Source organism: Salmo salar, chromosome 11 (genome assembly GCF_965601325.2).
Source record: "Salmo salar chromosome 11, fSalSal1, whole genome shotgun sequence".
Lineage (NCBI taxonomy): Eukaryota > Metazoa > Chordata > Actinopteri > Salmoniformes > Salmonidae > Salmo > Salmo salar.
The window spans coordinates 108499152-108515971 of record NC_138301.1 but is presented as its reverse complement, the minus strand read 5'-3'; the positions used below and the strand labels follow the sequence as shown (position 1 = coordinate 108515971).

The window sequence follows — 16820 nt, the reverse complement described above, 5'->3', positions numbered from 1 at the left end:
ACATCAGGAGACGTGGAGGAGGCCGTAGGAGGGCAACAACCCAGCAGCAGGACCGCTACCTCCGCCTTTGTGCAAGGAGGAGCACTGCCAGAGCCCTGCAAAATGACCTCCAGCAGGCCACAAATGTGTATGTGTCTGCTCAAACGGTCAGAAACAGACTCCATGAGGGTGGTATGAGGGCCCGACGTCCACAGGTGGGGGTTGTGCTTACAGCCCAACACCGTGCAGGACGTTTGGCATTTGCCAGAGAACACCAAGATTGGCAAATTCACCACTGGCGCCCTGTGCTCTTCACAGATGAAAGCAGGTTCACACTGAGCACATGTGACAGACGTGACAGAGTCTGGAGACGCCGTGGAGAACGTTCTGCTGCCTGCAACATCCTCCAGCATGACCGGTTTGGCGGTGGGTCAGTCATGGTGTGGGGTGGCATTTCTTTGGGGGGGGCGCACAGCCCTCCATGTGCTCGCCAGAGGTAGCCTGACTGCCATTAGGTACCGAGATGAGATCCTCAGACCCCTTGTGAGACCATATGCTGGTGCGGTTGGCCCTGGGTTCCTCCTAATGCAAGACAATGCTAGACCTCATGTGGCTGGAGTGTGTCAGCAGTTCCTGCAAGAGGAAGGCATTGATGCTATGGACTGGCCAGCCTGTTCCCCAGACCTGAATCCAATTGAGCACATCTGGGACATCATGTCTCGCTCCATCCACCAACGCCACGTTGCACCACAGACTGTCCAGGAGTTGGCGAATGCTTTAGTCCAGGTCTGGGAGGAGATCCCTCAGGAGACCATCCGCCACCTCATCAGGAGCATGCCCAGGCATTGTAGGGAGGTCATACAGGCACGTGGAGGCCACACACACTACTGAGCCTCATTTCGACTTGTTTTAAGGACATTACATCAAAGTTGGATCAGCCTGTAGTGTGGTTTTCCATTTTAATTGAGTGTGACTCCAAATCCAGACCTCCATGGGTTGATAAATTGGATTTCCATTGATTATTTTTGTGTGATTTTGTTGTCAGCACATTCAACTATGTAAAGAAAAAAGTATTTAATGAGATTATTTCATTCATTCAGATCTAGGATGTGTTATTTTAGTGTTCCCTTTATTTTTTTGAGCAGTGTATATAATTGAAACCTGCATATTTAGTTAACATTGCCTGCTAACATGAATTTCTTTTAACTAGCGAAAATGTGTCACTTCTCTTGCAAACAGAGTCAGGGTATATGCAGCAGTTTGGGCCGCCTGGCTCGTTGCGAACTGTGAAGACTATTTCTTCCTTACAAAGACAGCCGACTTCGCCAAGCGGGGGATGATTTAACAAAAGCGCATTTGCGAAAAAAACACAATCGTTGCACGACTGTACCTAACCATAAACATCAATGCTTTCTTAAAATCAATACACAGAAGTATATATTTTTAAACCTGCATATTTAGCTAAAAGAAATCCAGGTTAGCAGGCAATATTAACCAGGTGAAATTGTGTCATTTTGCGTTCATTGCACGCAGAGTCAGGGTATATGCAACAGTTTGGGCCGTCTGGCTCGTTGCGAACTAATTTGCCAGAATTTTACATAATTATGTCATAACATTGAAGGTTGTGCAATGTAACAGGAATATTTAGACTTAGGGATGCCACCCATTAGATAAAATAAAGAATGGTTCCGTATTTCACTGAAAGGAAAAACATTTTGTTTTCGAGATGATAGTTTCCGGATTCGACCATATTAATGACCAAAGGCTCGTATTTCTGTGTGTTATAATTAAGTCTATGATTTGATAGAGCAGTCTGACTGAGCGGTGGTAGGCAGCCGCAGGCTCATAAGCATTGATTCAAACAGCACTTTCGTGCGTTTTGTCAGCAGCTCATTGCGCTGTTTATGACTTCAAGCCTATCAACACCCAAGATTAAGCTGGTGTAACCGATGTGAAATGGCTAGCTAGTTAGTGGGTGCGCGCTAATAGCGTTTCAAACGTCACTCGCTCTGAGACTTGGAGTAGTTGTTCCCCTTGCTCTGCATGGGTAACGCTGCTTCGAGGGTGGCTGTTGTCGATGTGTTCCTGGTTCGAGCCCAGGTAGGAGCGAGGAGAGGGACGGAAGCTATACTGTTACACTGGCAATACTAAAGTGCCTATAAGAACATCCAATAGTGAAAGGTATATGAAATACAAATCGTATAGAGAGAAATAGTCCTATAATTCCTATAACTACAACCTAAAACTTCTTACCTGGGAATATTGAAGACTCATGTTAAAAGGAACCACCAGCTTTCATATGTTCTCATGTTCTGAGCAAGAAACTTAAACGTTAGCTTTCTTACCTGGCACATATTGCACTTTTACTTTCTTCTCCAACACTTTGTTTTTGCATTATTTAAACTAAATTGAACATGTTTCATTATTTATTTGAGGCTAAATTGATTTTATTGATGTATTATATTAAGTTAAAATAAGTGTTCATTCAGTATTGTTGTAATTATTACAAATAAATAAATAAATAAAAAAATCGGCCGATTAATCGGTAGCGGCTTTTTTTGGGGGGAGGGTCCTCCAATAATTGGTCGACCTCTAGTCAAGACAATGCAGAAGTGGCTTCAGGACAAGTCTCTGAATGTCCTTGAGTGGCCCAGCTGGAGTCCGGACTTGAACCCGATCAAACATCTGGGGAGACCTGAAAATAGCTCTGCAGCAACGCCGCCCATCCAACCTGACAGAGCTTGAGATGATCTGCAGAGAAGAATGGGAGGAACTCCAAAAATACAGGTGTGCAAAGCTTGTAGCGTCATAACCAAGAAGACTCGCTGCTGTAATTGCTGCCAAAGTTTCTTCAACAAAGTACTGAATAAAGGGTCTGAATACTTAAGCAAATGTGACATCAGTTTATTTGCAATAAATTAGCAAACATTTCTTAACCTCTTTCTTTGTCATTATGGGGTAGTGTGTAGATTGATGAGTGGGAAAAAAACGATTTAAATCAATTTTAGAATAAGGCTGTAACGTAACAAAATGTGGAAAAAGTCAAGGGGTCTGTATACTTTCCGAAAGCACTGTATGACTGTCAAGTAGGATCAAACAAGGGTGTTTATAGTTATAGTAGTTGTAAGTTATAACTCGGGGTCCATAGCTTTTCCAGGTGAGGTCATGTCAGGACCCTTACTTTAGCACCAGGTCTTTAACCATAAGGGTTATTTAATGGAACATTTGTTTTTGCTTAAAAGAAAGTTTCCAGTCAAGTGACCAGGCCTGCTGAGCCATATCTAACAACCCACACAGGGAGTCAACAGTTCCGACATATCCCATTGCCTTCATTGGTATTTTTTCCAAGGACAGCTGACTAATAGTACATGTAAGTAGGAGGTATTGCCGTGGTGTTATCCTTATTCTAAGCTCTTGATGTCAGCTGTAGTGTGAAGTTGGCTTACATTTCAAATCCTACATCCTATGGTATCATGTGATATCTTGTTTGCTGGGCTCAAAGCTTAATGTTTCCAATGATGCTCTGGCCATCCTGGCCTCCACTGAACTGCTTTCTTTCTGCACAACAGGAAAAAGGGATGACATAATTTTGTCCATACAAATGCTCAGACATCACACTCCTTCCCCTCTTCGAGTCCCTCCACAAGACTATACTGGTGAAACCAGTGTTCCTTTCAGAGCACATCCTTCAAACTTGTAGTCAAAATACTAGATACAAATGTTTTACATTGCATAGTGTCCATCATATGGAGAGCAAAGCAAAGTGGGTAAAGAACAGGTACTTCTGTTTAATTCTACTAAGTACCCTACTTTATGAATCAATCAATCAATCAATCCTTTTAAAAAACAAAAAACAACTTTACACTAGGCTACTTGAAGCCATGTTGCAAAAAAGCTACATTGCAAATCAAAGACTATCCCTAACTGAAACACAGTTGATAATTACCTTTCGCTGATAATTTATTTCTATCTTGAATTCACAACTTCCATCTTATTCATATGGGTTAACCCACCATATGTGACAGTATTGCTTCCGTCCCTCTCCTCACCCGTGCGCACCCCGCTAACTAGCTAGCCATTTCACACCGGTTACACATACACCCAATGAAAACCTACAAGACTAAACATGTGGTTTTTAAAGTCAATACTGCCCCCTATCCTTAAAAGAGCTGTAAGAGGTTAAAGGAAATGTACAAAAAAATTCAAAACAGAAGGGCCTCACCCAACATGGCACTCTTAATGAATCAGTCACTATGGCATCCCTAAATATTTTCTAACATGAATCATTCACTATCATTCAGGTAGAGTAGGACCACAGAAACAAACCAAAACAATGAATTACTTATATAGCTTTAACCTCACACTATTCAAATATCAATGAGGCATAACTTACAGAATATTTTATTTAACTAGGCAAGTCAGTTAAGAAGAAATTCTTATTTACAATGACGGCCCAAACCCAGACAACGCTGGGCAAATTGTGCACTGTTTTATGGGACTCCCAATCACAGGCGGATGTGATACAGTTTGGATTCAAACCAGGGACTGTAGTGACGCCTCTTGCACTGACATGCAGTGCCTTAGACCGCTGCGCCACTCGGGAGCCCAAGCATACAGTTCCAGTCCAAAGTTAGAACACACCTACTCATTCCAGGGTTTTTCTTTATTTTTACTATGTTGTAGAATAATAGTGAAGACATCAAAACTATATAATAACACATATGGAGTCATGTAGTAACCAAAAACCCCCAAAAATGTGTTAAAACAAATCAAAATATTATAATATTTAGCCACCCTTTGCCTTGATGACAGCTTTGCACACGCTTGGCATTCTCTCAACCAGCTTCGTGAGGTAGTCACCTGGAATGCATTTCAATTAACATGTGTGCCTTGTTAAAAGGTAATTTGTGTAATTTCTTTCCTTCTTAATGCATTTGAGCCAATCAAGTAGTGTTGTGACAAGGTAGGGGTGGTATACAGAATATAGCCCTATTTGGAAATATTTTGCAATATTATGGCATGAACAGCTCAAATAAGCAAAGAGAAACGACAGTCCATCATTACTTTAAGACATGATGGTCAGTTAATCCAGAAAATGTCAAGAACTTTTAAAGTTTCTTCAAGTGCAGTCGCAAAAACCATCAAGCGCTATGATGAAATTGGCTCTCATGATGACCGCCACAGGAAAGGAAGACCCAGCGTTACCTCTGTTGCAGAGGATAAGTTCTTTAGAGTTACCAGCCTCAGAAATTGCAGCCCAAATAAATCCTTCAGAGATCAAGTAACAGACACATCTCAACATCAACTGTTCAGAGGAGATTACGTGAATCAGGCCTTCATGGTCGAATTGCTGCAAAGAAACCACTACTAAAGGACACCAATAAGATAAAGAGACTTGCTTGGGCCAAGAAACACGAGCAATGGACATTAGACCAGTCGAAATCAGTTCTTTGGTCTGATGAGTCCAAATTTGCGATTTTTGGTTCCAACTGCCGTGTCTTTGTGAGACGCAAAGTAGGTGAACGGATGATCTCTGTATGTTGTTCCCACCGTGAAGCATGGAAGAGGAGGTGTGATGGTGCTTTGCTGTCAGTGATTTATTTAGAATTCAAGGCACACTTAACCAGCATGGCTACCACAGCATTCTGCAGCGATACACCATCCCATCTGGTTTGAGCTTAGTGGGACTATCATTTGTTTTTCAACAGGACAATGACCCAACACACATCCAGGCTGTGTAAGGGCTATTTGACCAAGAAGGAGAATGATGAAGTGCTGCATCAGATGATCTGGCCTCAACAATCACACAACCTCAACCCAATTGAGATGATTTGGGATGAGTTGGACCGGAGAGTGAAGAAAAAGCAGCAAACAAGTGCTCAGCATATGTAGAAAATCCTTCAAGACTGTTGGAAAAACATTCCAGGTGAAGCTGGTTGAGAGAATGCCAAAAGTGTGCAAGGCAAAAGGGTGGCTACTTTGAAGAATTTCAAATATAAAATACATTTTGATTTGTTGAACACTTTTTTGGTTAGTACATGATTCCATATGTGTTATTTCATAGTTTATGTCTTCACGATTATTCTACAATGTAGAAAATAGTAAAAAAAAAAAAAAAAAAAATGTAATGAGTAGGTGTGTTCAAAGTCTTGACTGGTACTGTATATGTGAAAGAGCAGGCCATACCAAATCCATCATATATATATATTACACACACAATAGTCCTATTTCATTGGATAACATTTTTAAAATAGAATGTATTCTTGGTTTATGCCTATCAAAAAGGTGTCACATATAAAGGGAGTGTGTGGTTCATAACAGCCTAAATGGGACAACCCACAAGGAACTATGAATCAGCAATAACAAAGTAGACCTCTGGTTCTATTAAAAATGTATTATTTAAATATGCACTATGAAGAAATCACTCCGCTATTTCCTGTTTGCAAAAATTCTAATAATTTGTTTTGTCACAAACTGAAATTATGCAATCAAAGTATAGTGTAGAGAATCATTGTACATCTAAACCACTGAAATATATTTTCCTTAACCAAAAATATTGTAATTTCAGCTGGTGTACAAAACCAAAAGTAAAAGACAAAACGAAACTTAAGAACAGGAAGCATACAAATTGCACACAGAGCAGATCTGCCGCTTCTTAAGACTTGCTTTCAATGCGAATGACAGATCTATAACACACATTTCTATTTGAATGTGGTCAAGTCGCCCAAAAAGTTACATATTGCAGCTTTAAGGCAACAGAAAGTATCATACAGTATTACACATTTGACATCTGTATGAGTTACTTCACAAATCTTGAATAAGCATATCCAAAATGTTGATCCAAAATATCAAACTTGTGATAAGTGTATAAAATGAAGCTCATTTGACAACAAGAGATTTTAAGAAATGACCAAATCCAGGTCTAACACCCAGGATTCTTTAGAATCAAAAACACGACAACATACTATATTCGAATACATATATTCGAATACATATAACTTGTTGAAACAATCAAGTAACAACACACCTTAGCGGGAAAATCCTTAGTTGAAACAATAACAAAGCGCCACACCTGACTCTGTTTTGGCAAAAAGCTGAGTGACGGGCCTGGAGAAATGTAAAACATTCAAATTAAATCGGCAGAGCAAAGTACTGACCGTCCAAGATATCAAAATTATAGTTTTAAGCATGTTTTGAGGCTATACAGTGTTTATTTACATGTACAATGTTTAAAAACATTGGCATAAAATAAGCTTATATGTTGGGTTCTGATGGGGTACAACAGTTGAACTAAGCTCATTAGGCATTTATAAGTTACATTCTTCAAGAATCAATGGATAAATGTCATTAATTTATAAGTCCAAAAATGAATGTAGCAATTGCAGATTGCCCCTTTAAGTCTAGGACAAATCAAATAATGCTATCTTGTAGACAAAAATATATAGTTTGGTCTTACTCTCACCCCTAGAACCTGGTCACCAGGTTTGACTGTATAGGGCTTCCAGACTTACATTATGTGTACCTAGCAATTTTACATGCCCTGCTTGGAATGGTTTACAGTGAAAACTGAGTAGATCACATGAATTATGGTCAAAAGCTACTGCCACTAACCTTCTGTTTGCGACCCTCTGGTAAGTAACATGTAGGCATGGACATACCAGATCAATAATCCTGTACACACTGCGGTAAACGAAGAGAGGTGCTCTGAAGCCTCAGTGCATTGGTTCGCCAATGTCAACGGTGACATTAATGTATAGAGGCGACCTCTCAACTGATAGAGTACTGTAGGAGCAGGTGTTAAGGCCATCCTTTCTCCAGACTTTAGGTGTCCGTCCTAGCAAACGCATCCTGTGAAGGAGAAATTATTCCAGAATGAAGTGAATTCAACGACTAATAATATTTACAATACAGCAAGCTATTTATTATTGATGTGTCCACCGTGACTCACCTGTCTTTATTGATTTCATTGCCGCTATCTCTTTTATGAAATACCATGGTATAGCGTGCTATGAGAGGGGGGGGGCGTATAATTTCCATTTTCTGGAGCTCCACCCTACCAGAAACAAATTAAATCAATCAATAACATTCCGTATTGACTAAGATGTAATGAGAGATATGGAGAGAGGTCCAACATTTAGCAGTGGTCTCACCTGATGCGAAGGTCATCATCCTCCCCACCCCATCCCCAGTAAGTGTTTGAAAAGCCGTTCACTTTGTGAAACTGGTCCTTCATCATGGCCGTCACCCCTCCAAAGTACCCTTTGTATCGCAATCTTCGACAGCAAAAAGACAAAAAACAAGACATTACAGACCTATCCCCAGAACACAATTAATACCGTAAATTCCGGACTATAAGCCGCAACTTTTTTCCCACGCTTTGAACCCCGCGGCTTAAACAATGACGCGGCCAATATATGGATTTTTCCCGATTTCTATTTTTCCCCCCCCCCAAAAAAACACATTATGTGACGTGCTCAGTTTTTTGGCGGCATGAAGCTTTCATTAGACCAATGAAATTGCTGAACGGGTTAAGGTCAAACAACTTTTTGTTTACTGTTTAGATTCAATCGAGCGCTCTCAAACTTCCCATCATTCTGATTACGGTAGTCATTTTGTCACCCTCATCATGGCAAAGACACGGAGAAATGCATATGATGCAGCTTTCAAGTTGAAGGCGATTGATTTGGCTGTTGGAAAAGGAAATAGAGCTGCTGCACGGGAGCTTGGTCTTAATGAGTCGATGATAAGACGTTGGAAACAGCAGCGTGAGGAATTGACTCAGTGCAAAAAGACAACTAAAGCTTACTGCTAATTTCTTATTTTTTGTTACAAGCCGTGTTTCGTTAAAGCCTATTTATTTTTGTTACAAGCCGTGTTTCGTTAAAGCCTGTGTAAAGTTCATTTGTTTCAATGTACCGGTAGGCACCTGCGGCTTATAGACATGTGCGGCTTATTTATGTTCAAAATAAAAAAATATATTTTTTTAAATTCAGTGGGTGCGGCTTATATTCAGGTGCGCTTAATAGTCCGGAAATCACGGTAACTGAAATGTTTATCTTTGGACTTGGCTAATGAATACTTATATTGATAGCGGCAACATCACTTTGTCATACAAAAGCATGGATGCTGTTTTGATGGCATATAGACATTTACCTGCTTTTAGATATAGGTGGATATGAGTTGAGAGCTGAGAAACTTACTTGTACCCTGTGGCGTTCCTGCCGACCACTAAGTGTTTGGGCTGTTGGTCACACTTGTATAGGTTGTAGTCGTTCTCTGGAACCAGATCCACATCATGAAAAACGAAGCAATCCCAATCGTAGTCCTTGAGTGCCTCCAAGTACCCAACATTAAGTAGCTTGGCACGGTTAAACGTCACCTCTCCAGCCTGTCAAAACAAACAAATCAACTACAAACATCAATTTCATATCAGGCTCAAAATCAGTGCAGCACTTTCCTCCATCAATATTCTCCAGTCAAGTGAAACATGTTGAACATTTAAATACTCATCATGAAACGGTTATACAAATTTAAATTCACTCACAAATGATTAGTGAAACTGACATAATTTACTGTTACTACACATCATGAGAGAAATACCTGGTGGATGACGTAGATGCTGTAGTGCAGCTGCTGCCTCTGAAGGAAGGGGTGCAGGTGATGCAGGAGGTAAAGGAGGTGTTTCTCTCGCTTACGATGGGGAATGAGGATAGCCACACTCTGCTTGGCGAGGCAGTCTGGAGGCTGGTATTGGCCCTCAGCCACTCCACTGTTCTCACTCTCCACCTCCTTCAGCGTTAGAGAGTCCTCAAATGTGAGGTTTAGGGCTCCCTCTGTAGATAGACAATAGTAGGCATAACGAATAGAGGCCGACCAATTAATCGGCTTGGCCGATTATGGCTGATTACATTGCAATCCATGAGGAGACTGCATGGCACACTGACAACCTGTTACGCGAGTGCAGCATCAAAAGGACCTTGTGGCGTCAAGGAGCCAAAGTAAGTTGCTAGCTAGCATTAAACTTATTTTATAAAAAACAATCTTCACATAATCACTAGTTAACTACACATGGTTGATGATATCACTGGGTTAACTAGCTTGTTCTGCATTGCATATAATCAATGCGGTGCCTGTTAATTTATCATTGAACCACAGCCTCCAACTTCGCCAAACGGGTGATGATTTAACAAAAGCGCATTTGCAAAAAAAGCACAATCTTTGCACAAATGTACCTAACCATAAACATCAATGCCTTTCTTAAAATCAATACACAAGTACATTTTCTTAAACTGGCATATGTAATTAAAATAAATGTATGTTAGCAGGCAATATTAACTAGGGAAATTGTGTCACTTCTCTTGCATTCAGTGCAAGCAGAGTTAGGGTATATGCAGCAGTTTGGGCCGCCTGGCTCGTTGAGAACTGTGTGAAGACCATTTCTTCCCAACAAAGACCGTAATTAATTTGCCAGAATTTTACATAATTATGACAAAACATTGAAGGTTGTGCAACGTAACAGCAATATTTAGACTTAGGAATGCCACCCGTTTGATAAAATATGGAACGGTTCCATATTTCACTGAAAGAATAAACGTTTTGTTTTTTAAATTATAGTTTCCGGATTCAACCATATTAATGACCAAAGGCTCGTATTTCTGTTTGTTTTTATTATAATTAAGTATATGATTTGATAGAGCAGTCTGACTGAGCGGTGGTGGGCAGCAGCAGGCTCGTAAGCATTCATTCAAACAGCACTTTACTGCATTTGCCAGCAGCTCTTAGCAATGATTGATGCACAGCATTGTTTATGACTTCAACTCAACTCCCGAGATTAGGCTGGCAATACTAAAGTGTCTATAAGAACATCCAATAGTCAAAGGTATATGAAATACAAATGGTATAGAGAGAAATAGTCCTATAATAACTACAACCTAAAACTTCTTAACTGGGAATATTGAAGACTCATGTTAAAAGGAACCACCAGCTTTCATATGTTCTGAGCAAGGAACTTAAACATTAGCCTTTTTACATGGCACATATTGCACTTTTACTTCTTCAACACTGTGTTTTTACATTATTTAAACCAAATTGAACATGTTTCATTATTTATTTGGGAATAAATAGATTTTCTTTATGTATTATATTAAGTTAAAATAAGTGTTCATTGTTCATTCAGTATTGTTGTAATTGTCATTATTACAAATATATATATTTAAAAATCATCCGATTAAACGGTATCGACTTTTTTTGGTCCTCCAATAATCGGTATCAGCCTTGAAAAATTATAAAATCGGTCGACCTCTAATAATGAAAATACAGACAACCAAATAGTAAAGCCTTCTGGACAAATTCATTATCTGTGCTTTAATCAATCAACTCCATAGCAATATTTTTACATGGCACTAGTTTCCTAAAAAAAGTATCTAAATATTATGAACTGCAAATCATTCCTAGTTAAATAAAGGTAAAAAAATGTATAATAATAATGCATAGTCTGGACCAGGGCTGTTACTGGAGCGCTACCGTCCTCTAGGTTCACTCCAACCCTAATGTAACACACAACTGGGGTTGGAGCGAAAACCCACAGGAGTTTAGCTCTCCAGGAACAGGGTTGTAGAGCCCTGGTATGGACAGATGATTACAAACACGTCTGAGCGCATTTTGTTTGGGCCACTGACAAACACAAACTGTCTTCAAACTTGAATGTGTTTATGGAAACCCACTGTAATGCTGTGCAATCTGCATCCCATAGGTGTAGGCCTATAGATTGGTTTCATATGAAACCAGGACAAAAAAAGACAATGATTTGGGGGATTGTCACAAGATTTAATCTATAGAATGGTCCTTTGGAGGAAGGATTGTTGACATTTGTATCTAAAAGCAGAATAATAATACATTCTTTTAAATCCAAGTTGGCATATTTATGACATGTGGGCCTTACCCACCTTACTTTTAGAGTTATGATCCAATTTGTACGCATCACCAACAGAGTGAATGTGAAAATGGATTCAAAATGGTCACCCTATGCTGGTGAGTTGTATGATGTGTAATGATACAAGTAACAGGAGGGCTGTGATTGGTTACATTGTATACTACGCCAATTTCTCTGTATAAAATAGTCCAGAGATCTCACCCTGGAACTTTGATATGGCTGTAGAGTATCTTTTGTTCAACAATATATTCAACAAATTGGGGAAATCATTTTCTTTTTCAAAATTCATGTTTATATTTTTTAATATTCATAAATGAATGTAAGAAAATTGTTATTGAATTGAATCCTACTCATATTACAGAGCAAGCAGTAAAGCTTCATATACCACCAATCTATGAAACATTACGGAGTCTTAAGTGGCCTCGGTTAAGTCCACGTCTCATAAATATGCCAACTTGAATTATTTCTCAATTATGCTTTTAGATGCAAATGTCAAATGCATGTCAACAAACCTTCCAAAAATGTCTATGGAATAAATCTAGTAAAAATCCAAAAAGTAATTGTCTTTTTTTGTCCTGGTTTCATATGGAATCACTCAATACAACAGCTGTACACTTCCTGTCAACAAGGAGCCGTTGTATGTCGGGTACATGCTAATTGTTACCGCATCGGTAACCTCATCCCCAAGCTATTGCGCACAGTGCATATAGCCTTGGATATCAACCACTCAAATTTAGCCTTAATGGGAGTGACCATATAATTATATGGGAGTGACCAACTTAGTACAGTACTTGTCATCATATAATTTTTGCAAATCACACGACTGAGGCGTGGTTCTGTGCTTGTGGTGTGCTAGAGTACAAGGAGGGTTACACGGAACCCAAACTGGCTGTGCGCGTGCGCCATCGTGCATAAATTAATTTTGTCCCCCCACACCAAACGCGATCACGACACGCAGGTTAAAATATCAAAAACTCTGAACCAATTACATTAATTTGGGGACAGGTCAAAAAGCATTAAACCTTTATAGCAATTCAGCTAGCTTGCACATGCTAGCTAATTTGTCCTATTTAGCTAGCTTGCTGTAGCTAGCTAATTTGTCCAGGGATATAAACATTGAGTTGTTATTTTACCTGAAATGCACAAAGTCCTCTACTCCGACAATTAATCCACCCATAAAATGGTCAACTGAATCGTTTCTAGTTATCTCTCCTCCTTCTAGGCTTTTTCTTCTCTGGACTTTATATTGCGATTGGCAACTATCATAAATTAGGTGCATTACCGCCACCGACCTGTTTGTCTTTCAGTCACCCACGTGGGTATAACCAATGAGGAGATGGCACGTGGGTACCTGCTTCTATAAACCAATGAGGAGATAGGAGAGGCAGGACTTGCAGAGCGATCTGCGTCAGAAATAGAAAGGAGTTATTTTTTAGTCCTTGGCAACGCAGACGCTCGTTGGCGCGCGATTTCTACATTTATTTTGCAATGCTCGCGCACGTGACGCGAGCGGTGTAGTCAGCCTGTTAGGGGTAGTGTTGTAGGAGATGATTAAGCCAATGCCTACATGCCGGGAGATTCTCATGGCTCTCAGTATTGAATAACCAAGGCCACATTTGTTGTGTTGGTCCACCATACTGGGAATGAGATTATCACAGATTGCTACAGTATGTGAAAATAATAAAAATGAGCCATTGCCTAGCAGTGTTTAGGAGTAACAAATGCTTGTTACACAATCCCTACATAAAACATTAAAGTATTTACTTGATTACCAATGTTATTCTCTCCACATTAAGCCACACCGTACATAATGTTCTTTAAAAGGAATGATATAGTAACATGGCATTATCATCATTCTTTACAAGGAATTATACACTAACATGGCATCATCAGTATGTAGTTTATAGAAAGGCTTGTATCAAGCTTACAATTACATCTGTGGATACTCTGAGTCTGTACTTACGGAGCAGTGGCGATTTCTCAGGACAGCTTTGTTTTGGTGGTGAGGTGTCAGGGAGAGGATTGGAGAAGACCTGTATCACTGATCTCCACAAGTTTCCTTCTCCCCCACTCAGGACCTCAGTATTATCAGCAAGCGTTTGCTCTGGTAAAAGGGTTTCCTGAATTGCTTTCACTGTTTCACCGGCAAAAGTGGCGTACCAAGCCAAGACGGAGACAGAGAGCAACAACAGTATCATATACTTGCACTTCCGGAAAAACATGGACACAGCAGGACAGATTCCCATGGTTTCTCAGTTGTAGATGTTCAGCGTCAAATGCCCCAAAATGTGGTAGGCTTCAGTCTTGGTTTACGACATCTGGTTCTCTGCAGCAGCCACAGGCGGAATAACTGGGTAGAGAGCACCAGGACCCCTGATCACTCATCCCATGATGACACAACATTCTGGGGAAGTTTCATAATCATTGTCACTAATGTAAAAAAATAAAAATAAAAAAAGCATTAGACCTACTTTGAATTATTTTGTTGATTTTCCACTGGTGCAAACTTTAAATTCAGAGAAAAGCCAGTTGCATGTGAATGAAGGTAGGTCACTTAAAAGGAACTCAATTCTTCTGCACGCTGTACCTGAATTAAGAAATACTTACATTTTCATCAACACTACCTACTTGCATTTATAGCATTCCACCAGGGCATTATGCCACAACTAGCCTTGGGCACCCAGGCTTCAGTGAATGCCTGTGACAGAGGCTAGGCCTATGCGACAACAGAATTCACAGTAGGCTACTTTACCTTGGCTGTACACTCACTGGGTGTTTAATCTATATACTCCCGCCACCCAAAAGGAAAAGTAACTGAAGTGGAACGATTCTCTTTTCCTCTTCACTCATACCTGTTTGCTCTTTGGTTTCATGTTGTTGACACAGCTTCAAGCCATTGTCTTTCAATGCACACAATTCATGGATGTCCTGGATAGTAATCCTAGGCTGTAACTGTAGACTGCTTTTGTGTGAGTTTAGCTTAAACACATCACATTCCCAAGTTGTTCTTATTTCTCCTTCTCTTCACATAACCAAAATGGGATACCTATAATCCTAATCTAAACTGTGTTTAGACTAGCTAAAATAACTAAAGAACAGGCCCATGACAAAAAACAGCCAGTTGATGTAAAATGGTAACTTAACAAATTAGCAGCTAACTTGTTAGCTAGCTACCTATTAGGTATTGTGGAATTGAAACATGACATAGCCAGTAGCCTTCTGCCCAACTGTAGTGACAGTGAGTGAATGTATTTGTTTTTTGAATGCTGCCTGCTACACATTCAATGTTACTCAAACTGACTGTAGCTAGCTAACATTGACTAGATTGGTGCCGACATATTTTTGGGTGGTCAAAGTTGGAAAGAGTTGATTAAGCACCACGCAAAATTAAATACTACGTTCACCTGATTTGCACACTCTGAACAGTAACACATACTTTAGAAGATGACAAATGGCTAGTGTTATGCAACCAAGAGGCTAGCAGGTAGGTTGCTAACTAGCTAGCAGTAAGTAGCTCGTGAAGTGTATCGTTATCCAATGCAAATAGCATTGTAGTTAGCTAGCCAGCTAACAGCTACTGCGACCATTGTGTCAGATAGCTATCAAGGTAGAAATTAAATCCCAAAATACAAGTTAAAGTTTACAAAGCATTTGCCGTTTTTAACGACAAATACTTTTTCCTTGGAGAAGGAAGATGTCTTGCCTGTGAGATGCCTCGAGTTCTGATGTTGTTTTGGACTGGATCCTGGCTGGCTACTACTTTCGCAAACACCGTACGTGGAAGGATATGAGCGTTTGGACCAGGTTCAAGACTCATGCCGGGTTCAAAACAACTGGGAACTCGGAAAAATAAGTGGTCAAATCTGTGATCTTCAGGTCGGAAAGTCGGAGTTCTAGAATGATTTGTAATTCCGAGTTGGATGACCGTTCAAATCGATTTCCCAGTCGGAAGGCAGATAATTCCGAGTTCCCAGGTGTTTTGAACACGGCACCACAGGTGACATAAAGGGGATATGGGATTATAATGACGACAGAACTACCTGAGTTTGTATTTTGAAATTCGTGGTTGCAAGCACAGTTGGCGAATGTGTCATTTAATTTTGCAAGCTTGTATCATAATGCGTGAAAAATTTAACAACGATCACAAACTTGTAACTTTACATTTGAATTCATTCAATAAGATTTGTAAGGATAATTTAAAGAATTAAAAAAAAACATTTACGAGTTTGAATATTCTGCTGTGAATAAAAAATACACTTGCAGATTTTGAATCTGCGCACGCTCTGAATTCTGTCACATTACCTTTACTTAATTCCACTGTTTATTGATTAATTGGTGACTGAAAAAGTTGGCATGGTGGAGAAAGGCTGCTAAAGGCTGCTTTAAACATGTTGTCAGATGTTTAAATTACCATAGTAGTTAGTAAAAATTAGAAAAACAATAGGCGTGCGAGTTTCCGTGGCCTTACAGGTTCCTTACAAAATAGAGGTGCGATCAGCACGGCAACTAGCGAGCTTGGCTAACTTTAGCTGATTAGCTGCTTGAACAGATGCTTTTTTTTACCGAGCGCCGCCCCAAACTTCAGAAAGATTGTGAAAAAAACACGTTTACGGTCATTACTATTACTGTTTTTATTTGTTCAAGATATAAGAACTTTCCTGTGACTGGAATAAGAATTGGATCATTTATTTTGGCATGTCCATGCGAAGTCGTGACAAAAAAAGGAAGAAGCTAGCCGTTCTATGGCTAATCAAGAGAGAAACGTGCTTATAGACAACTGCCATAACTACGCTTGCCCTATGGGGAATATCATACTTTCGAATGCTGATGAAGATGAAGTATCCCCCTCTTTACCGGTTACTCCGTGCAAACCTCCACCCTCCAAAAAACCCAACGTGAACTCTGACAT

At 39.9% G+C, this 16820-nt stretch overlaps 1 protein-coding gene across 3 annotated transcripts; it reads right to left on the bottom strand.

The window, feature by feature from the left end:
* Nucleotides 1-2867: 2867 nt before the first annotated feature.
* Nucleotides 2868-15900, bottom strand: b4galt4 (beta-1,4-galactosyltransferase 4). Of its 3 annotated transcripts, none has more exons than XM_014129331.3 (7): nt 15615-15900; nt 13875-14315; nt 9580-9812; nt 9180-9367; nt 8130-8252; nt 7928-8032; nt 2868-7827 (listed from the first exon to the last, which is right to left on the bottom strand). In XM_014129331.3, exons 2-7 carry the CDS (start codon nt 14155-14157, stop codon nt 7692-7694), a joined length of 1068 nt encoding a protein of 355 aa, XP_013984806.1. In that variant the 5' UTR covers nt 14158-14315; nt 15615-15900; the 3' UTR covers nt 2868-7691. The 3 variants fall into 3 exon arrangements, with proteins under 3 accessions (XP_013984806.1, XP_045546044.1, XP_013984807.1); XM_045690088.2 differs by having other exon boundaries at nt 13875-14341; nt 15615-15883; XM_014129332.3 differs by lacking the exon at nt 15615-15900 and adding an exon at nt 14383-15599 and having other exon boundaries at nt 13875-14261.
* Between the last annotated feature and the right edge of the window lie 920 nt (nt 15901-16820).

What these genes read in the sequence shown, in the direction of transcription:
- b4galt4 (XM_014129331.3), bottom strand. Translation starts at nt 14,157, where the DNA reads ATGGGAATCTGTCCTGCTGTGTCCATGTTTTTCCGGAAGTGCAAGTAT. An exon ending in AGGAACGCCACAGGGTACAA is followed by an intron (nt 8,253 to 9,179) that starts GTAAGTTTCTCA and finishes TTGCTGTCGAAG; the next exon opens with ATTGCGATACAAAGGGTACT. An exon ending in AATGAAATCAATAAAGACAG is followed by an intron (nt 7,828 to 7,927) that starts GTGAGTCACGGT and finishes TCTCCTTCACAG; the next exon opens with GATGCGTTTGCTAGGACGGA.